This window comes from Asterias amurensis, chromosome 1, assembly GCF_032118995.1.
Source record: "Asterias amurensis chromosome 1, ASM3211899v1".
NCBI lineage: Eukaryota > Metazoa > Echinodermata > Asteroidea > Forcipulatida > Asteriidae > Asterias > Asterias amurensis.
In genome coordinates, this window is record NC_092648.1 from 27,554,953 (window position 1) to 27,578,622 (window position 23,670).

The following is a 23,670-nucleotide window of genomic DNA, read 5'->3' on the forward strand; positions in this document are numbered from 1 at the left end:
TTAAGTTGAGTGTTCCTTAACAGAATTCAATTGAAAAATAATTGAGATCATGTTGGCCCAACAATATAACAAAGGTCAAAGGTCATATGAAACTACACTACTGCCTATTTTGGGCGATTTTGCGTCGTCTAGAAATCCACGCGCCAATATGATCCCATTAAGTTGTCTGTATTTTATGATTATATAGATTCTCAGCAACACATAAAAAGCAAAAATCAAATGGGATTTGAGTGGCGCTAACAAATATTACAGATCAAAAGTTCGCAATACATGCCTATACTTATGCATTGCTGTGGCAACCGAAAGCGAGAAATATCCCCCCATTTGAAAATGTTGGCAAACCATGAAGGGGATAGGTCTCCAAAACGAATTTTGGTCAAGAGATAGACTGGACTTGTTTTTACAAATGGTGTTAGTTTAATGTTGGTGGGTAACTGTTGCCAAGGTCAAAGGTTACAAAGAATATGGCTGTTTTTGATATTTTCTGTCAAGAGCCAACTTCAGAGCCTTTTCAAGATTTTATTTAATGAACAAGGGCTCTATCCTTTATGTTGGGGAAAACCACTTATAATATCTAGGCACATGTGATTGTCCCAAATTAATTATAGAGCCCTTGTTCATTTGATAAAATGTTGACATGGCTTTGAAGTTGGCTCTCCACAGAAAATATTGGTGTTTTGTAATTCATTTTCTGTGGAGAGCCAACTTCGAAGCCCTGTCAACATTTTATCAAATAAGGAAGGGCTCTATAATTAATTTGGGACAACCATATGTGCCTAGATATTATAAGTGGCTGTCCCAAACTGAAAGGATAGAGCCCTTGTTCTTTAAATAAAATCTTGAAAAGGCTCTGAAGTTGGCTCTTGACAGAAATATAAAAAACACCCATATTCTGTGTAACCTTTGACCTTGGCAACAGTTACCCACCAACATTAAACTAACACCATTTGTAAAAACAAGTCCAGTCTATCTCTTGACCAAAATTCGTTTTGGAGACCTATCCCCTTCATGGTTTGCCAACATTTTCAAATTGGGGGATATTTCTCACTTTCGGTTGCCACAGCAATGCATAAGTATAGGCATGTATTGCGAACTTTTGATCTGTAATATTTGTTAGCGCCACTCAAATCCCATTAGGTTTTTGCTTTTTATGTGTTGCTGAGAATCTATATAATCATAAAATGCAGACAATTTAATGGGATCATATTGGCGCGTGGATTTCTAGACGACGTAAAATTGCCCGAAATAGGCAGTAGTGTAGTTTCATATGACCTTTGACCTTTGTTACATTGGTGGGCCAACATGATCCCAATTATTTTTCAATTGAAATCTGTTTAGGAACACTCAACTTAACCAAATACAAGAAAACATTGATGGGATCTTGTTGGCACAGATACTTACAGTGATGAAAAAAGTGAATGTTGTCCCAATTTAGGCCAAAATGTGTGGAATGACAATACTTTAGAAAATTTTCAAAAAATCTTTTGACATGCAAGATGCAGAGATCCCAAGATTCTTTTTTCATTTGTCATTAGATGAAAACTGTTCCAATACCCAGTTGCCATAAAAACAATTTTTTGTTGTTGGCGCGCGAAGTTACGGAGGTGCAAAAACGCAATATATTGGTAAAATTTGAACTTTGACCTCTATTATCTCTCTGCGCCAACGAGATCCCACGCACTTTGCACTTAAATTTGTTTTAGGGATGCAAGCTCTTTCATTTGAACTTGATTAATTCATGGGAACTTATAGGCGCGCTGAGTTATGAGGCGTTGAAAATGGCACGAGGGCACTGTTCGTCAAAGGTTCAGGTGCGCGTAACATGATGCGCCAACGAGATCCCAACTTTTTTTTTTTACTTTTGTTATAAGCCCAACTGGAGGTTTCAAAAAATGTTTTACTTTTTTTGGGATGACCTTGGCGCTGGTTTTTGTGTTTACAGGGAATGTACTATTCGTTTCTCGAGGGCTTTTAGGTCGAAACTTTGATAACTGGTAACTCCAAAACCGAAAGCGTCAGCAAACTAAAATTTTGGATTTATTCGTTTGGTATGATGATGTATCACTCTAATTTTTTAGAAGAAGATCTGAGAACCCATGAATCACCACTTGGTACACTCTTACAGGCAGGGACTCTTAACTGTTTACCTTTTGACATGGTTACAACTTTGCCTTTGTGTTCTGTTGAAAGTAATTTTAAAAGTTTGAGTCGAAGCTTGTTGTAGAAAGCCTTGATACTTTGGGCAACATAACTGTGTAAAAGATTTGAGTTACTGAATCAATCATGGTTGCAGAGACATGGTTGCAGAGTAATGCATACCACATTACAGTTTGGTAAGGTTAAAGACACTGGACACTATTGGTAATTGTCAAAGACCAGTCTTATCACTTAGTGTATATCAACGTATTCATAAAATATCAAACCTGTGAAACCTAGAGCTCAATTTGTCGTTGAAGTTGCGGGATAATAATGAAAGAAAAATTACCCCTGTCACACAAAGTTGTGTGCTTTCAGATGCTTGATGTTGTGACCTCAAATTCTAAATCTGAGGTCTTAAAATAAAATTCATGGAAGATTACTTCTTTCTCGAAAACTACGTTACTTCAAAGGGAGCCGTTTCTCACAATGTTTTATACTATCAACCTCTCCACATTACTCGTTACCAAGTGAGGTTTTATGTTAATAATTATTTTGAGCAATTACCAATAGTGTTCACTGCCTTTAAACAAACTCATTATTTAATTTTAGTCTGAAAGCTTACTGATCATGAAGGTGGTACAAATAAACATTTGGTTTCCCTGTGAAATATATCCCTCTGAAATGAAGTCATTTGAAATGAAAACTATCTGAAAACCTTTAAACAATACAACAGCTGATTTTGGTTTGTTTACAACCAAAACTAAGGACAATCTGTTAACATGCTGAAAATTAGGCATGTTTTTTTCTTCACAATTTTGTCATTTCATGATGGTTGATCACACAAAACAAGAACACTGTGGGCAACTATTTCGTTAGCTCTACCCATCCTGTATAATACCTTAAAGATTGATAATTGAAAAGAAGAAGGAATCAAAGTCACTCATAATAATTGTTCACTTCATGTAAGTGAAAGATACAGTGACAACCGTACACATATACTGGTTGATACTATGCACACCACAGTAATTTGATCCTTTGTGTATATTTAGGAATTATGTGCCTACATGGATTATGCAGAATTAACAATTTAAGAATAAAACTCTGATGTGGTTTTATCAGGGCAATATATGAACAAATACGTTATTGCTCTGATCCCTGTAGGAATTGGGATTTGCTGGAGTTCAAGTTTAAAGTTTCTATATACATGTCTGGTTTTATGGTGAAGGTTACGATCATGTCTATTTGGTGTTGAATATTCAAATGTATTGCATAATGTTCTAAACCATTCAGTCTTTGCAAGCTGACCCTAGATAGTGTTTTCCCACGTTCAGTGTTCTCAAACATCAAGTGTTGTGATAATATTTTGACTTAACTTCATTCATATTTCAAAATGGAAAACTTTTCAGCCAATTGTTTTCGTGTTTGAGCTATTGTTATAAGTGCCTTATTGTGACAACTGCCATCTCTAAATTTCTTAGAATTTGTCACAATTTTCCATGCAAATTGCTCATTGGAATTTCTTTCCGTTATTCAATCAATTTATCGTTTAAAGGAATTGCATAAATAAACTGGAATCCCAAATGTGTATCATGAAAGAGTCTGGCATCATGATTGAAGGAACTGGCTAAGCCCAGCGTTTCGATCCACAACATCCTGTTGAATAAAAAAATGCCGCTACTAATTTTTTCTTGAAGAGTAAATTTTGACATTTGGCACCATTACTACAAAATTCCCCTCTTGTGACACCCTGGAAAGGGTGTGATTATATGGTGAATTTGTGCAAAATTTACCAACATGTGAAAATATCATTAAAAATAGTCGTTATGTTTGTTATAAAAGAGGAAGAGCAGTCTGTACTGTGTCAGGAATGTTAACATGCACATTCATATCAGGTTGATTTTGAACTTGAAATCAGAAACTGTGATCTTCAAATACTAATACCTGTGCCCTGTGAGTATGGACATAATTATTTGGCACTGGTATTAACTTTGTTATCGGTGTGCTTTCAGGTGTGAAAGGGTTTTCTTAATAATCGTAAATCTTGTCTTTAAATTTCTTTGGAATGATAGATTTGACCGTATCATGCCAGAGAGCTATGTAGATTTCTTTTGAAGCAGAGTTGATCAGTTAGTGCCAACTGTATTCTACATGATTTACAAACTTTTGATGAATAATAATTAATGTTTTCTAAAAAAAAAAAATATATGTTTAGCCAAAACCTCATAAGGTTTCAGCAATATACCATCTTCAGTTTCGTTTTTGTTTCATCCTTGTACAATTTCATTCACAATTATGTATAAAATTTATACTTTTTTTTTGTTTCGTTTATAACTTTTCTTCCAAATGATATTTTGTAAAGCCTTTGGGTGATGGGGTAGGAGAATTAGAGATGGTCCACTGCCAAAAAACAAACGGGATGAAGGAATTGATTTTGTGTTTCTTAATCCCACCACGTAAACTTGATTCTGAAGAGCTTTTGTTAAGGGGTTTTGTAAATAAAATTTGCATAGATGTTTTTTCTTATGTAAATGCACTACCATGTAAAACTGAAGCTTTGCCTGAATTTATTATTTTTTTCCTTTTTTTCTGCTTATAAACATTTGGAAACATTGTGATACTTTTGATCAGACTTCATGTAATGCAAGATTATCAAATTTTATTTTTGAAGTATGAAAATATCCCATGCATAATTTGTCTTCTGTATTTATTGTTATTGTTTTGTTTTGTTTTCTTTCTTTTTTTTGGGGGGGGGGGGGGTGGGGGATGGGGTTGATTGCCCTTGATCAGTTCTGGTTGTTGCTTTGTGGCAATCACAATTGACTAATGTTAATTTGTTAAAACTTTAACCAATCTTATTTTGTACAAAGGTAAAGTTAAACTGGAGGACTATTGTCCCTCAAATGAAAAAAATGGACAACCTGCTGCATAGCGGTTATACTGCATTACTAAATATTTCTCATTATCTCAACTTTTTGTGCAGAAGTGATGAATAAAATGAGAATTACTTGTCATTAAATTTAAAATCGTTTGAGATTGTGTTTATTTGTGTGTACAAAAGTTTTATTTGTTTTCAATAATAATTTTTTTATAGTGGTGATCACCATGATAGTGATTCAGTGGGTAATAATAATTTCAATGGTCAGAATTCCAGGGTTTATGATTGGAAAGCTTTAGAACTGGTTGCGATGGTGACAGAACTGAGAAATAATGTTGATGATGAGGTCATGATGAGGTCATGGTGGTGACTTCAGGAATGTATTGGTGGTGATATGATGATGGAGTCATACTTGTCACCAATCCAGCTTGACCAATGTCCCAAATCCAACTTGACTCTAGATAAAATAGTTATTCTGATTTTTGTTGTTGATAAAATGTCGTCATAATTTACAAAAAGTGCGGGTCCTTGACCAACAAAGCGTATTTAAATACCCAATATATACGTATGACGTCATCAAAGGCGTTTGCAGCTGTTTATTGTGCGTACATAATGAACGTGTTAATATGTGATGTATACAAACTTGGCATAGGTACGTGCATTACGTCGTATGTGTACGATTCAGTGTAGATAGTGAAGCTTCAATTCTGCTGCACAAAACTGTAAACAAAACCAAGAATTACATCCGTTTCTACTTCCGCAATGTGCTAAATTTCTTTGTCTTTGGGTTTGTCGCAATACTGGCATCGTCGTCGGACTCAGACAGCGGTGGGTTGTCTCCTCCACCGGTGAAAAAACAACGCCTTTCTGCGGCCGCAATGCAGGCCAATGCCACTTCAGCAGGGCCCGGCTCGACCGCAGCGGTGCACAATGGAGACACTGTGCTGAACAGCAACGGGGCAAATATGGTCTCGGAGCCGGTCAGTAATGGCGAGGCGGCCCGTGCTGCAGGACCGTCTTCTTCCGATGGAATTGCCCGTAATCCCCGGGCCAAGCAGCTGTCCCAATGTGACAGAGACATTGTGAGACTCATTGGGCAACATTTAAAAGAACTGGGCCTGAAGTAAGTGCCTGGTGAATCTGTGAAAACAAACAAAGAAAACATCTCATTGTTTTTTTCATCCCTTTATTTATGTGTGATCACAGTTCATCACAACAAACAATAACATGACATGAGTTTGCATTTTTGTACCTAACCCATCATACAATAGTCAATACATGTCAAACACAGTTCAAGAAACACATAAATTTTGTACTAACTAAACTAACGGGTGTTGTGTGTTATTAATTTTTAATGTTATATTTTTATATTAGTTGCGATGATTGCAACTTAATTACTTAGTCATAAGTTAGTGTTTTTGTGTTTGGAATTGTGAAATGTTATTTGTTTCCGTTATTTTTATAAAGATATGAAACGTCTTTGGTTCCATGAATTGAAAACACTGAACACGGAAAATATGCTTAATTAATCCAACTGCCACTATAGACTCTAGAATAGTCTGTCATTTCCTCAAACTGTCAAATAGTCAACAGTTTTGGGGTTAGAAAGAGTGGAAAATTGGCGATCAGATACAGCATTAAGAATAAAATATTTCTGTTCATGCATGTTTTTGTTTGTTTATTTCAGACTGTTTACAAGTTTGTCACTAAAATGTTTAGTACTCTCTCATTATCGTTCCTTTATAACCATTGGGAGGATTGTGGGTTACGATTATCGCAACTAATAATAATATTAAAAAATGTATCCTCCAGTCGTAGATCACCACCAATTACTCCTAGAACTATGTGGTTCGTTCCACTATGGTCTCCACGATAGTGGAACGAACTTCATTGGTCTAGTAGGAGTAGCCACTAATGTACTACTTCTAGAAACTATAAGGCTCAGCCGTATAGTTTCTAGAAGTACTAATGTACCATACCTCCTTTTCCCGCAATGACATTAATTGTGAACCAACTGTTCGACCATTCACTAGAACATTGAAACAATTATTGTACCACAAGTGACAAGTCCACAGTGTCAAGTCCGAGTCAATGAGTCATGATATTGATAGTTGAGTCTGAGTATAGGCTAAATAGACCTATCACAGTGGGGTGACAGCCATCTTTTTACATATGTAAGCAGTATTTTCTGCCTTAAAAAAAAGCCTGTAATTTGAATCCAGGCTTTTTAGCACACAATTAAACTGATTAACAAATAAAAATCTTGCTTGAAGCAGAGTAGGTTTAGTCAGCCAATATACCATGAAATGCATACTGTGTCTGGCTCCCTGCTCTTTTTCCGCTAAGCAGAAACTTGTCATCTGCTTTTAACAGCTTTATAAAATTAGGCCCCGTTAACATGCAAGTATAGTGTTTATAAGCCATGTTGATTGTTGGTATTGTTGTAGGAAATTCCGTTGTCTTATTGATTTTACTGCTTAGTAAGTTGTAAGTTCAAAGTTGAAAGATTTCTGAAACAGATGGTTTGTAATAGAATGAGAAGTAAGAAGGAATTATAAATAAATAGTAAATTTGCAGGTACAACCACACTGTGTGTATAACCATGTGTGGTTGTACCTGCAAGTTTACTTTTTATTTAAAGACAGTGGACACTATTGGTGATTGTCAAAGATTAGCCTTTACAGTTGGAGTATCTCAACATATGCATAATATAACGAACATGTGAAAATTTTAGCTCAATAGGTCATCGAAGTTGCGAGATAATAATGAAAGAAAAAACACCCTTGTCACACGAAGTTGTGTGCGTTTTAATGGTTGATTTCGAGACCTCAAGTTCTAAACTTGAGGTCTCGAAATCAAATTCGTGGAAAATTACTTCTTTCTCGAAAACTATGGCACAACAGAGGGAGCCGTTTCTCACAATGTTTTGTACCATCAACCTCTCCCCATTACTTGTCACCAGGAAAGGTTTTATGCCAATAATTATTTTGAGTAATTACCAATAGTGTCCACTGCCTTTAAATAGGGCCTACATGTGTAGTTCCTTCTTATTTCTCCACACCCTGCAAAGCTTCAAACAATACTTAGAATGAGAAGTATTGATCCAAATTACTCTGAGTTTGAACCCAGAGGCTTTGGAACGCTCCACTTTGAATCATATTACATCCAACCTATTAAACAACAGCTATATTTAGTTTGCTGAATGGTCTGAAAAAGGGTTGAATTTTTTTACAATCAATATCAACAAATCGAGTAAAAGAAACCCATTCCAAAAATAATTATTCTAAAAACTTTGGTCAAAGTAGAGTGGGGAACATCTCAAAACAAGTTCAGCTGTTAGTTTCACAATGAATGTAAATTTTCAGATTTCTACCAGTGTTAGTAGGCTATCTTGCCTATCAGGAAATGCTTTACAATGTAGTGTACATGATCATTGTTGTTAACAAAGGGACATGGTCTTACCATAGAGTAAGTCTCTGTCCTTACTCTATGGTCTTACTCTGTATTGTATGAAATGTACTGTAGCCCATTTGAAAATCAGGGCTTCTGCTAAAATTGCCAGACTGGGGTCAAGGGTTATTTTTCTAAACAATGGGTATGTGACCCCAAAGAGTTGGACTTCAACTTTGTTTGGTGTATTATAATCTGCAAATAATCACAGACTGCTCTCTGACTTATGAGGTGGTACTAACTCTTCCAGATAACTGCAAGAGATTACTAATTATGTCTGTACCTAATAATTAAAATTGTCGCTCCATCTTGAATATCTGACATAATCTTTAAATGGCCGTTACTGATATCAGGATTCATTCTTTCATTCATTCATTCATTTTTTTTAACCAACTAGTAGCACATAGCTGACCTATGTGGCATTAACTTCAAGGTCAACGAATTACAGTATAGTACCCTATCTTGTTTCAATCTCATGTTTAAAAAGTAATGTAAGGGAGCCATGGGTTTTTAAAAATGTTTGAATATATGCAAGACTCTACGCAGAACCGATCCTAGTTAAACATATACATTTTCCAGAAGACGGTCGGACCACACTGACTGTCTAACAGTACAAACCAGCGCTTCCCAGGGCCACCATCACTCACTAAGAGATTTTACATGGTGTCACCGCAAACCTTATTGACTTATTATACATTGTGTTTTGAACCATACAGCCAGACAGTGGAGCAGCTCATGCTGGAGTCGGATTGCAGACTGGAAGATCCATCTGCTTCGAAGTTCCGTTCCCATGTCATGGCTGGGGAATTCAACAAGGTATGGAACAGGACTTGGTCAACCTATTAAAGTCTCATGGTTGAGAATGCATTTTAAACTGGGTTACAAAGCTTCCTCTTAATTTGATTATGATCTTGTAACAGTAAACATTTTGAACCAAAAACCTTCGACTTGTAGACCCCCCCCCCCCCACCGTGCTGAGATATAATGCAAATTTGTTTTTTTCTCCTTTTTTTTTGGTCAGGCTGAAGAAGATTTAGAGGAGCTGACACCCCAGATGTCTTGCCCACAAAGTCTAATGGTAAGAACCAAGTGTTGTCTCATTTATTTTGGTTTGACCCACTCAGCATTTTCGCTGTGCGCTCTCGAGTCTTTTTGAGAAAATATCCATAGGCAACTCTTATGGGATTTGAACCCATGATCCAAGAAAATTAGTGTGGGTGCGAATCACGGTCGTGACACTTGTGTCCTTGAGCAAGATACTTTACTATAATTGCTTCTCTTCACCCAGAGGTATAAATGGGTACGTGCGAGGTAGAGGTTGATATTGTGAATGAAAAGCCTTCAGAGCGCCACGGTAGATCGGGGCTGTATACTCCTGGTAAGCGGGCCAGTAAGTGAACAGCTGTTCACACTTGGATTCATTTGTGCAGGCAATTTAAAAGGGGCCTTTCTTAAACCTTGGCATGGGCTCCGGCTCAGGCCAGGCTTGGGCTCCGCGCACTTTGTATAAGTAGGTGAAACGCAGCTATGCTTATAAACTGCATTTTTGGAGCAGAGCGTATTGCACGCGGTGGTTCGAACATTGGCAGACCTTTTAGAAATAAGTCTTGTGACAGTATTGTTAAGTTACCGGAGTAGTGCGTTCGCATTGGACTTTTTGTCCCTGTTAAGTTTTAACATTGTTGAGTTACTGCTGTTACTGTTGTTGAGCATTCCTGTCACTAAAGCTTCTCAGATTGTTTACTATTTATAAAGGATGATTTTTTCCTGTGTGGACATTATACGCTCTTGATGTTCAGTGATCTTAAAAATTCTACCATTCGGAATGAAATGTTGTTAGTTTTTGTTGTTTTGGACACTATTGGTAATTGTCAAAGACCAGTCTTCTCACTTGGTGTTTCTCAACATATGCATAAAATAACAAACCTGTGAAAATTTGAGCTCAATTGGTCATCAAGGTTGCGAGCTAATAATGAAAGAAAAATCACCCTTGTCAAATGACAAAGTTGTGTGCTTTCAGGTATGCTTGATTTTGAGACCTCAATTTCTAATTCTGAGGTCTTGAAATCAAATTCGTGGAAAACTACTTCACTTCAGAGGGAGCTGTTTCTCACAATGTTTATATTACCAACCTCTCCCCATTACTCGTTAGCCAGCAAGGTTTTATGAGAATAATTATTTTGAGTAATTACCAATAGTGTCCACTGCCTTTAAGACAATCCAATGGTAAAAAAAAAGACCAAAGGTATAATTTTCCTCCAAGAAGCATGGGAAAAACACCCAAGTCCCTAGAGCTAAGTCATTTTGAACTAGGCATTTAAGATGGACAATTTAACCACTCGCATACATGTGATTGTGAGCCAAGTCAACTCCCTAGCAGAAATTAACGTGTAATTTGCACCTGATGTGCCGTTAAGTAAGGCTGCATTGGCAGAGTGACATGGTCTAATCTGTTGTAATGTGCCAGGATGTCCATGTTGTGTGATGAGATGTAACCATATGGAATGATGCATTTCCTCATCATTTCCTCTGTTTTATATCACCCAATTTCAGAAAGGTGTTCTAGCAGAAAATGCTGCTAAGCGAATATCTTCCTGAACAAAAAATGAGTGGGGCACCAGTCACAAAATTGGAATTTCGGCTGGTAACCTGTTTCTGCTAAGCATTATTTTTATAGATTTATAAATATTTATAAGACTTTCTCAAGAAATATGCTTGTGTAGACACTATTGGTCGGCAAACATCAGAGTCGTGTGCTAGGCAGATGCACAAATGCGTACGCGTAAACTTCCTTATAGGCCCTGTACAATTTTTTTTTATGTTCTCTCATTTTGCCGAATAGTGTTTGTGTGCACGTACAAAAAATTAAACCCACAGTTAAAGCAAGGCTTCGTACGTACACATGTTTGCCTGTAAGACATGCGTGTATGGGGACCATTTGGATGGTTGAGGGGGCAGAGGGGTTGAATTGCCAAAATTATTACACAGATCTAAAAAATATAAGTATAAATTACCTTATACCAGGTCAGAAGTCTGTTTTGCTTTTCTTGTCAGTCCCCCCCCCCCACTTCCTTCTTTTAGCTCCCTTGAGTTATTTTCATCTTGTGGCTCCTTACCAAGTGGCTATTGGACTTGTATTGAGCCAACTTGCATTTAAAGAAAAACAAAAATAATAAACTTAAATATTTTGTTTTCTCGTTTCCTCTCAACAGAAGATGAAGTTCTTGCTTCTGGAGCAGAAGTACTTGGAGTATCTCGAGGAGACTAAAATATTAGAAGCTTTACAGTGTCTACGTCAAGAGCTGACTCCGCTCAAGTTCAATACAGAAAGAGTTCATGTACTCAGTGGGTAAGAGTCATAGTTATTTGCCTGTTGTTACTTCTGCCATTATTTGTTCAATTATTCTATAGAACTACCTCCTGCAAGTAGAAGCAGCACTTATATATTAAGGAAGGTGGTGGTGGCCCTATACTGGTAATTACTCAAAATAATTACTAGCATAAAAACTTACTTGGTGACAAGTAATGGGGAGCTGTTGATAGTGTAAAACATTGTGAGAAACGGCTCCCTAACAGAGTTTTCGAGAAAGAAGTAGTTTTCCACAATTTTGATTTTGAGACCTCAGATTTAGAATTTGAGGTCTCGAAATCAAGCATCTGAAAGCACACAACTTCGTGTGACAAGGGTATTTTTTCTTCTTCCATTATTATCTCGCAACTTCGACGACCGATTGAGCTCAAATTTTCAGAGATTTTTTATTTTATGTATATGTTGAGATACACCAAGTGAGAAGACTGGTCTTTGACAATTACCAATAGTGTCCAGGGTCTTTAGAGCCATTGGACCCTTTCGGTTCAGAAAAAAAAAAAAGTTCACAGATTTACAAATAACTTACAGGGTTTACAGAAGGCAATGGTGAGAGACTTCTCTTGAAATATTATTCCATGAAATGCTTTACTTGTTGAGAAAACAGCAAAACAACATAAATTCTCGTTAACGAGAATTACGGATTTATTTTAAACACATGTCATGACACGGCGAAACGCGCGTAAACAATGGTGGGTTTTTCCGTTGTTTTCTCCCGACTCCGATGACCAATTGAGCCTAAATTTTCACAGGTTCGTTATTTGATATGTGGTACACAAAGTGTGGGCCTTGGACATTACTGTTTACCGAAAGGGTCCAATGGCTTTAAAGACTAGCAAATTACAACAACAATGGGGAAGCGGTCAGAGCAATAAATAATTTTCATCAGGTGCAATGAAGGGGATGAGACAAAATGTTGTACACCTGTATGTTGTATACCTGATACACACGAAAGTTACGGGTGAATGAATTCAATATCAAAGGGTACAGTAGTTGGTTATAGAGCATTTACATTTGGTAGTGGGACAGGGAACAATGGTCCCTATTAAGTTCTTGATCAATACAATTCAGGTTTCTGATGATTTTGGCTAATTTTATGAGCTATCATGAAGAAACTGCTGGTTTATATGTTTGTGGGGTATAATTTGAAAAGATTAAGTCTTGTAGACAATTATATTTCTTGCTTTTTAGTAGGATTTATTATATTATGTGTTGCACTTCATGCAATGTAAATAAACCTTTGACCAGTTCACCAGGACATAATTTCGTATAATCTGCTTAAGCACACAACATTGCTTAACAAATTCCTACTAAGCAGGTATGAGCAGGATATCAGTCAAAAATGGTACATGTGACATTGTTTTTCTGCTGGTAACCTTCTGGTAAGCATAATGTTGTTGTGCTTCGCTTATTGTTGTGCTTAAGCAACTCTGGGCCGTGTGTCTTTAAACAAAATATCTTTACATTTTGTTTTACCCCCATTCATACAACAAATAATTTCAATTAATAATACACAAGGCGATTGAGAAAAACAAAATAAACTGAACTAAACACAATATACACATTGTTGTGTCCAAAATTAAATAAATGGGTATGGATCGGGGTGTTGTCCGAGAGAAGGACAAGGCCTTCTGTCAGTGGAGCACCCATAAGAATAAGATCCAATTTATCATTGTTGTTTGATTAGATTTCTAATGTGTACGAGTAATGAGGAGCTACATCGGAGGGCTGACTGGGCTGGTAAGGGTCAGGCGTCAAGGATTAAACTGATGGAACAGCTACAAGGTAAGAACAGTCTCACAGATTGGAATCTTGATCGTCAATTCAGGACTAAAACAAAACCCACTAGACCACTGTTCAGAGTCCAGTCATTTTAGACTATGGCCAAAATGTCCACAACTGCCTTGTCCTTCCATATGTGTGGGTGTCAGCTTGTGTGTGTGCAATCACTTCCTGAGCTGTAACTCCAGAAGAACTTAAAATATTGACTCCAAACTTGGTGTGTGGACTGGTCTTGGGATCCCCCAGAAGCCTATTGTTTTTGGACCCCAAAAGTTAAATATTAAGGTCATTTTTTGCTCAACCGTAAGAACTCCCTAAATTATAACACCATCTTCATCAAACAAAGACTGCTACCGTTACTCCTTGTATCCAAGAACTATACCAATCTGGAACTCACTCCCGTCACAGGTTAAATCAGCCCCTGACGCCAATAATTGTAAGTCCCTCCTTGAAAATATCAAACTTGAGTAGGAGCATGCATGCATGAGGGTCTGCATGTTTATAGCCCAGTGGCGACGGTTTGTGCAGTAAAGACAAGACAAGACAACAAGGACTTTTTGTATCAATCCCAAACTTCGTTTGTGGACTGGCCTCAGGATTTCCCAGAAGCCTATTATTTTTGGAGTCACAGATCAAATGTAAAGGTCATTCTGGCCCCTGAAAAAAGGACTATTGTTCAAGCAGAAACTCAAGAAGGACTTTGCGTATCAACTCCAAACTTGGTGTTGGCATACCGTAGAAGCCGGTTGTTCTTAAACTGCTAACATGGCTTAGGCCAAATTTCGGGTCATTATGGTGAAAACCCTTTATGATTGATAACTCAAGATGAAAGAGATTAATGTCAGAGGGGCATTTGTGTTTGTCAACACACCATTCATGTTCAAAATACTTTACAAATGTATACTTCAGTTTTTCAATTTAAACCTTGAGAAGTCTCCCGGACATTCGATAAATCTACTCCGCGGTAGTAGAATAAAAAAATACATTTTTCGAAGAACAAACTTTACCCGGCAAGAGAATTCACACATGGTGTTATACCGCAAACCAAATATATTGATACCTCACCATGCAATGCCTCAAATCATATAATTTAAACCTCCCCTGAATTAGGAAACTATAACCTAATTCGGTTGTGTAAAAATAACAAAGAGTATTTTATGGAGCATTCGAGACATGATTTTTGAAGTGGTTTTGCCTCTTTAATCTCTCCTGTATCTACAGCTTTCTTGCCTCCATCAGTGATGCTACCCCCTAGACGGTTATACACCCTCCTCAGTCAGGCAGTAGAGCTACAGAAGCACCGCTGCCCGTATCATAACACCTCTATCAAGAATGATGATTCTCTTCAAACAGTCTCGCTACTGCATGATCATATATGCAGTCGGTAAGTTCCCCAAGGCGTCCCTTGCTGAGAGGGGCTAAGAGTCATTTGCAAGGGCAGTATTAGATTGATATTAATTCATTTGTATTCATACGTGCTGATGAAATTGCTAAGTTCTGGCATTTGTCTGAAGAGTACAAAATTACTGAATTAATATTAAGAATATTTTTATGACATACATTTATTTAATGAACTGGTGGATTCTGGATTATGAACATTAATACCCTGTTATAAATTTTGGTTTTCAAGGGTCGTGGGTTCGAATCCCACCCGAGTAATATGCCTGTGATATTTTTTTCACAGGACTCGGGAAAGTACAGTGTATACAGTGCTAACACACATCGGTGTATGGGTAAAAACCAAAAATAGTATTCTTTGACCCTGATGCAAATTTAACATCTATTAAATACCCTATTACTCGGCCATTTATTATGTACACACCATCTCAACTTCCTTGGAACTCCCTAAGAAGGCGTCACAACAAGATTAATCATTTGCAAGGCAGTCTCTGCCCTTGCAGTTGCCCATTTACTCCTGGGTGAAGCGAAGAAATGTGCTCAAGGACACACGTGTTATGACTGCGGCATGTCGTGGCCAAGCTGTCAAGTGCACTGGACTCAAGCTCTGGTGTTTCTGACCAGCAGAGTGTGAGTTCATGTCCCGGTCTTGACACTTGTGTCCTTAAGCATTAGTTATAAAGGTTATTGCTTTTTCCTTCAGATGAAACGTAAAGCCATTGGTCCTGTCGCGATTCTCTACATGCTTTTAACTGTTCTCTGTTATCTTTGTATTTTAATCAGAAACCAGTTTCCATCTAAAGCCAGACAGGTTCTTCATGACCACTGCGATGAGGTCTGGTTCTGTAAATTTTCTCCTGATGGTAACAAATTGGCTACAGGGTCTAAGGATACCACCGTTATCATATGGGATGTGAATAAGGTAAGATCGGTACCAATGGAACAAAGCTGTCAAACACAGCACTCGCTGAGCTCAGAAAAATATTGCTTTGTGGGAATTGGTTTAGCAGCTGAAAATCCATGTCATTCACATTTTTGAGACGGGTTCCCTGTTTTCATTTCGCTTAGCAAACAAATTTGCTTATACCAATTTTGTTTTGTAATGAACAATTGCCCAGACTCTGTTTGCTTGGCCATCTTTGTAGTAGAAGACTATACAAACTGCACTAGTGACCTAATATAATAGTCTTGAGCTGACGAGAACATTTAATTCACAGCATAATTATCATTTTCATGAGATGCCTGCATCCCTCCTCAACTTAGCCCAGTCCCAGGAAAGTTCTCCCTGTGACCTTCTCTCTTTCTCTCTCTCCCCCTCTGCGGTCACTTCGTGTAGGAAACATTAGAGTTAAAAGCTGTCAGAACACTTGAGGGCCACTCCTATGGTGTGTCTTTCCTAGCCTGGAGCCCAGACAGCAAGTACCTGATAGCCTGTGGACCAGAAGACTGCTCAGAGCTATGGGTCTGGAATGTAGAGGTAATTGGTTAACGTTTTTAGCTTTAATGCTGAGTTACTTTTACTTTTTTCTAGTCTACTATTTTCTTGATTTGTTCAAGTTGTATACGGAGCAAATCTTTTCTCACATGCTGATGTCCATCTATGGACTGTAATATTTTTTGTGGGTTGAATTTTAACAATTTTGATTTTCGTTTCCGTTTTTTTTCCTCAATATTCATATGCATTTTATTTTGAACTGACAGACAGGAGACAGTAAAACTAAAATCAGCCAGTCCCCTGAGGATAGTCTAACCAGTGCATCTTGGAATGTGGATTGTAAACGCTTTGTGTCTGGAGGCACAAGAGGGCAGTTCTATCAATGCGTAAGTCTCTTTTATAATTGCCAAATCACATTGCAGCATTCTCTCTTTACCACTTACTGCCGGGGTTTTCACAGTGGATGCTTGGGTTTCCAATATCTTACTGTGTTGTCCGGTGGGATTAATTGTGACTCCCACCTGAGTGATATGCCTCAGGATTATTTTTCACAGGACTTTGAAAAGTACCGAGTATACAGAGCTGAATACATATTGGTGTATGGGTAAAACTTAAATAATATTATTTATCCCTGATGCAAAATTAACATATTTGAGCAATGTACATGGGAACCCAAAATGTATTCAATATTTGCACTTTTTGCTGCAAGATTTGCCCGTTAAACTCTTACAATTTCTCTGCAGGATTTAGACGGCAATGTACTGGATTCCTGGGAGGGTGTGAGGGTCCAATGCCTGTGTATGAAAGGAGACACTAGCACCGTCCTAGCAGCAGACACACACCATCGCATCAGAGCCTACAACTTTGAGGATCTCACGGACCAACATGTGTAAGTGACCATTAAGCATTGTAATCGAGGCAGTTTTTTTCTAAGGTCAAGTCAAGTCGCAAGTTATTTTTGTTCAAATCAAGTCTAGGCACATAATCTCCCAAAATAAGCCTTGTAATGCGCACATATCCACCCTGCTGGGTGTTCAAGGCGCAGTAAAATAAAAGAAAAACAGACACAACAGAATTAGTCCTTGAAAACCTGTGACATGAAAAAAAGTTTTGAGAAGAGATTTGAATCTTGTGGTACAAAGACAGGATCTAAGATTAAGTGGGAGATGGTTCCAGATGCGTTGCGCTGCTGAATAAAAAGACCTGTCTCGATGTGCAAACAAGTACATGTATACACTGTGCATGTCACGTGCATAGGCAGGTGCACCCACGTGGCTGAATATCCTTACAGATTTAACATTCGGCTTAATAACAAGAGCACTCTCTACATCGGGATCTCCGACATTAATACAAACTATTTTCAATCCCTCTCTCTCTGACTCACTGTCTCTTTCTTCACACAGAATCCAAGAAGACCATTCAATAATGTCATTCACCATCAGCACCAACCAGCGGCAAGCTCTGCTGAGTGTAGCCTACCAAGGGGTTCATCTCTGGGACATCAAGGATAAAGTCCTGGTGCGCAAGTTTCAGGGAGTCACCCACGGGTTCTACACCATCCATTCATGCTTTGGAGGTGTCAATGAGAAGTTCATAGCAAGTGGAAGTGAAGGCAAGTATAAACGCTAATGACATATAACAATACTACTAATTTCGTTTTTGGTTTTTGCTCAAATACACTGATGTTGGTAAGCACTGTACATGTATACTCAGTAATTTTCCGAGTCCTGTAAACAAATCACAGACATATTACTCGGGAGTGATTCAAACCCATGACCTTTGCAATTCTAGAGCAGTGTCTTACCAACAAGACCACCCATAATTGCCCGGTAGCTAGAGGCATTTTTAAGCCTATGTTTTAGCAGCGATTACTGCAAACAATTAAATAGATGTTAAATAAGGGTATCAATGTGTGGTGAAGAGGTTTTGAACTAGTGGTTTTAACCCAACGAGGCCTGGTTCTTGATAACTTTACCGAGACAAAATACAGTTAATGAATAGGTCATACGGAAAGGAACTTAACTTTGAACAAATATACAAGGCGATCTAGACTAAACAAAATATACCAAACCAAGTTATACACATGATGAGTCAAAAATTTAATAAATAGGGATGAAGGGCAAGGCCTTCTGTAGCACCCAAATACAAATAAGTAGATAATAGCAGTTAAGAGTAAACAATGTGACAGGGTGACCATTGGTGCAAGGGCTAAATAACCTAATACTGTATTTTTGTCTACTTGTGTTGCCTTTGTTGATAGATAACAACGTATACATATGGCACATCAAGGATGAGATGCCTATTGCTGTACTACAGGGGCATACAAGGACAGTCAACTGTGTATCCTGGAATCCAGTGCTTCCAAACATGCTTGTCAGTGTATCAGATGATTGTACCATAAGAGTCTGGGGACCTGATGACTCCGGTAAGGATGTCAGGCTAGTTGCCTTATAAGTTTGTGCCTCTGGCAATGTCTGAATCAAACTTAAACTCCATTTGTTAAGTGTATAATCAAAGAAACTGTTTGTCTTTGTATAGAGCATCTTGCAGTGCTTCTTACATAAAATGATTTTATAATAATATATTATTTTGATAATTTGGTATAACAGTCATCTTACATGTATCTATCTGGTCTCTGTCATTGTTTTGTTTTTGTCCTTGTCTGTCATAGGGAGAAGCATAAGAGCATTATGCTTCACTTTTTTCCAACATGTTGGCTACAATTATGTATTGCTGTATGATTTAAAGGCAGTATGGACACTATTGGTAATTACTCAAAATAATTATTAGCATAAAACCTTACTTGGTGACGAGTAATGGGAGAGGTTGATGGTATAAAACATTGTGAGAAACGGCTCCTTCTGAAGTGTCGTAGTTTTCGAGAAAGAAGTAATTTTCAACGAATTTGATTTCGAGACCTCAAGTTTAGAGTTTTAGGTCTCAAAATCAAGCATCTGAAAGCACAGCACTTCGTGTGACAAGGTGTTTTTTCTTTCATTATTATCTCGCAACTTCGATGACCGATTGAGCTCATATTTTCACAGGTTTGTTATTTTATGTATATGTTGAGATACACCAAGTGAGAAGACTGGTCTTTGATAATTACCAATAGTGTCCAGTCTTTAAGGGAACTTGATGTTTCAAAGACTTGTGTTTTTGTTGCTTTGTTTATTATGTGACATTAATTATTCACACATTCATACTAATGTACTTGTAAATAATCTGTACCTGTCTTTATAACTGCCATCATGTAATAAATGTTTATTGAATTGAATTGAATTGAATTGGTTGCAGCGCCATCCTGCATTGAAGGATGCCTTCATTTTGCAGTAATATTTATGAAACTTTTTTTTGTCACAGGTTTTTAACCCTTGTTCTTTATCTTATGGTGTTTTCTTTTTACGCTTGTATTTTTGAGATGCTGTGAAAAATATATGCTGAACAGGAATGGAGGCCTGTAGGCATACACATAATCAGTGACCACTTGTATGCAGTGACTTGCAAGCATGGCTATAATATAGCATGTTGTTTCACTAGTTTGCTAAACATTAAAGATGCTATGTCAGATTTTTGGCCGATTTGACCCCAAAAGTTTGATTTAAAATTCAATAGGTATTTTGATGGGGGTCGAGAAAGTTACAAGCTTTCATTTGAGCCATTGCTCGAAAAAGTCCGCCAATTGTTAGTAGCAGTGAAATAAAGTGTTCAAAATTAGTTTTTGTCGGGATCCCGACAATATATCACGTGACCAATTCTTATGTGTTTTATAAGAAACGTTTTAAATTTTTGTCATGGTTCCTGACCATTAAAAGTTAATTTTGTTTTCGTTAAAACGGGTGATACTCTTTGAAATACCATTCACTCCAAAAAATCTACTTTTTTAATGTTTGGGGCCAAAAATCTGACATAGCATCTTTAACACAGGTCAACATTTTACCACAGGCAACATTTTGTTTTAATTACCTATAAATACAAAAAACAATATTAATAATTCTCAAAGCAGGTTCTAGTCAGCGTCAAATGTTAACCACTTGTTTTAAAACAGAGGTGCCATTCTGTTCATGATCTCTACATGATGATTTTTTTCTTCTTGGTGATTTCAGATGGTGATGGCAGTACGGAGGTATGATGTTAAATCTTAAGGGTGATGGGATGAACTCTTAGGCTCCTCACCCTCCTTACTACCTACCAAGACACGCGTGAGAAGACATCGTCGTATTATACCGAACTCGCTTTAGACTATTCGTGTTTTTTTTTTTTTATACACAAATGTTTTTAGCTGGTAGAGTGGACGGACGGAGACACTACAGTATTGGGGTACCCCATCAATTGATGAAAATGTTCTGTGGAGGAAGTCACAGCTGTTCCAGCATGATGATGATTAATATGGAAAGAACTGTGTACTTATTGAGAGAGCGGATTACTGCTTTTTTTTTCCAAACTGCCGACGCTTTTCTTCACGATGACGTGGTGTGGACTCAGGACTGTACCTTTAATACGCAGGGCAAAACATCTACATTTTTCGCATTATGCAGAACATGTTGTGCATGCTACTTTGAACGATTGAATGTTTTGAATGAACTCAGAATGTGTTTTTAAAATCAATAGAAAACAAAATGGTGTTGAAAGAGAGTGTGTTTCATCATGGCTGATAAAGCGACTGATTTGGGGGATAATGCTGCATTTTGTAGACAGACTGTAATCTGCTGGACCGATATATGCTAAATGGAGGAGCAAAGAAGCATGGATAGGAGTTGTTGTCTGTTACATTGCACCTGTTTTTAATCACCTCGGCAGTGACTTATTTTTCGAGGTTAGGCTGCAACACATGCTAGCAGCAGCTAAACAGAAGGCTTAGAATTATTCTGTAACACTGCAGCTTCTTTCTGACACGCTGAGGCACGGCAAGAGTTGCTTGTTCTTTTGTACGGAGAATGAAGACTGTGTTGGACCAACACTAAGGAAAGACAAACAAAAGGCGTATGGACTGGACTGAGTAGTTTATGTGTCTCGCTGCGTTTTAAAAAACAAAATCAACCTTTACTTGTATTAATTCATCTACAAAGTTTTCTCAATGTGGACGTGTCTATGTAGAATCTGGTATATAAGTTGGGTTATTTTAAATTCTGTGTTTTCCCTCCAATCCTTTTTGAGAGTTGACGTACGGGTGGAGATGATGAGTAGAAACAGCGCCCTCTTCAGCTTGGTGGTAGGATCAGGAACTGATACAATAGATTATAAAGGGTAATTCGGTAGTTGTTACCTCTCCTGACCTCGCCTCGCATTTTGCATAGAGATCAAGGGAGATCGCGACTCCCAGTGATCCCTTAGATTCTACCATTCCTTCACGGATGTGTCGTCTTGTGTAATTATTACAATATGTAGGTTCATGTTGCGGTCATGTGCATGTAGGACCTCACCACAAAAAAAAGAAGAGTTGTATTTGTACATTTGTACAGATCTATGTGGCTTTATTAAGGTAGTATTTTATTAGTGCTAGGTCTATGTTATAATTCTTGATGATTATTCAGTGTATGGTACACCCAGGCATGCAAGTTTTGTATAAAAAAAAGAAGTCAAAATCATGTGGTGCCTGCAGGAAAAACGAGATGGATCGAGTTGATTATCCCCCCTTAAAATTATTTGATTTGAAACATTTCAGATAAATTTCAAGACGTGTCAAATGCTCCTTGACAAGACCGTTGACTAGATCCACTGAGCTTTTTCAAGCAAGTAGGGGGCCTATCAAACCATCTTCTACAGTAAACCCCAATGATTTTGAGGGATGAATAAATTATGCCAGCCTGCATTATATCATGTGGTGATTGCTTGTATGTACACAGTTCACAGATAGTTTGATGCAGTTTGGGTACCATACACAAGTACATTTAAATGATTTCAAATGACTGGTCATGACTTACTGGAAAGTGATAACAAGAGTAGGAGGGCTAAGTTGGATTGTTAATTCATCAGGGCCCAATTTCACAGCTCTGCTTACTGTAAGTGTAAGCGAAGAATCAGCGCTTGCAGAAGCAGGGAATTCTGTGCTTGCTTCAAGCGTAATTCAGTGGTTAGCTGGATACTTTGGCTTGTGACAGCCTTCTTCCATGTTAATAGGCACTCTTGGCTTACACAGCTAGAAATTGGGCGCTTGCATAGTAAGCGGAGAATATTGATCGTGAATGCAGAATTTAGCCGTAAGCAGAGCCATGAAATTGGGCCCTGCTCATCTTAGGAGTGATTTGAATTCAATGGAAACTTCTAGTAATAAAACATTTCTCCAACTGACTGGATGCTCAATTTTTTGCAATGTGTAGGATGCATTTCTTGAATCAAATCTTATTAATTTCTTAATTTGATATCACTCAGCAAAATTTGTCTCTTGGCAATCACAGACTTTTTAAGACATTTTTTCTTCTTCAAAAATTGCAATTTTTGTGAGAATGTGCCATGTCGGATACGGGCAGAGAGTACCCCTACTAGTCCCTATAATTTACCGCACTAATTTTCCTTTTGTTCAGAACTACCCACCACCTTAGATTACCTAAATGTTTCCTGATTTTCAAAGGACACAATGACGACACAATAGAAGGGGGGGGGGGGGGACACACACCACCATGCCCCTAATGCAGCACCAAATGTGCATGCTGACACCCATAGGTAGCAAAGTCTCTCAACTCTTTGCCCATCACTACAACTACAAGGTTTAAAAGATTTAGGAATAATTTTACAGCAATTTCACAAAAGTGTAGGTCATATCTTCATATTAACTTTGTTTCACTGATGTAAAGGATTCCTTGAGATTTTCAAAAAGCTGTTAGGCTAAAAAATGTCTTGAAATGTTTTAAATTGTTAAAGTTTTTTATGTCCCATCTTTTGAAATCTCTCAACCTTAATACACAAACATGACTGACTGAAACGTAATTTTGTCAAATATTCTTTGTCTTTTGATAAAGATTTCAATAAATTTATTATAATAAATCTCAAATACAAACTTTTAAAGCAGATACAAATCTATCCGTTTCACAAATTATCTGGAAACATTACAAAACTGATTCATTCCCGAATTACTTTTTTTACCGTTGGTTAAAAGACTCTACAGTACTGTCTAGGATTGTGCTTAAAACGTCTTTGCAAAATTAAATTTTTAAGAGGGTCCTTGTGATCAAGACACCTTCTCTAGAAGGTCTTGCGTTCAAATCCCATCTGAGGTTCTCGTGGAAT

General features: G+C 37.6%; 1 protein-coding gene across 1 annotated transcript; it reads left to right on the top strand.

Moving 5' to 3' along the window:
• Positions 1–5,666: 5,666 nt before the first annotated feature.
• On the top strand, positions 5,667–22,746 carry LOC139935245 (WD repeat-containing protein 26-like). Its single transcript, XM_071929757.1, has 13 exons — positions 5,667–6,137; positions 9,181–9,280; positions 9,486–9,542; positions 11,677–11,813; positions 13,519–13,616; positions 14,835–14,997; positions 15,795–15,933; positions 16,348–16,488; positions 16,713–16,832; positions 17,190–17,335; positions 17,850–18,058; positions 18,707–18,871; positions 20,550–22,746. Exons 1-13 carry the CDS (start codon positions 5,893–5,895, stop codon positions 20,573–20,575), a joined length of 1,746 nt encoding a protein of 581 aa, XP_071785858.1. The 5' UTR covers positions 5,667–5,892; the 3' UTR covers positions 20,576–22,746.
• The last annotated feature ends 924 nt before the right edge of the window (positions 22,747–23,670 follow it).

Excerpts from the sequence above, each read along its gene's own strand:
- LOC139935245 (XM_071929757.1), top strand. The coding sequence starts at position 5,893 with ATGCAGGCCAATGCCACTTCAGCAGGGCCCGGCTCGACCGCAGCGGTG. Across the intron at positions 13,617-14,834 it reads ACTGATGGAACAGCTACAAG|CTTTCTTGCCTCCATCAGTG; the intron begins GTAAGAACAGTC and ends CTGTATCTACAG. Across the intron at positions 16,489-16,712 it reads TATGGGTCTGGAATGTAGAG|ACAGGAGACAGTAAAACTAA; the intron begins GTAATTGGTTAA and ends TTGAACTGACAG.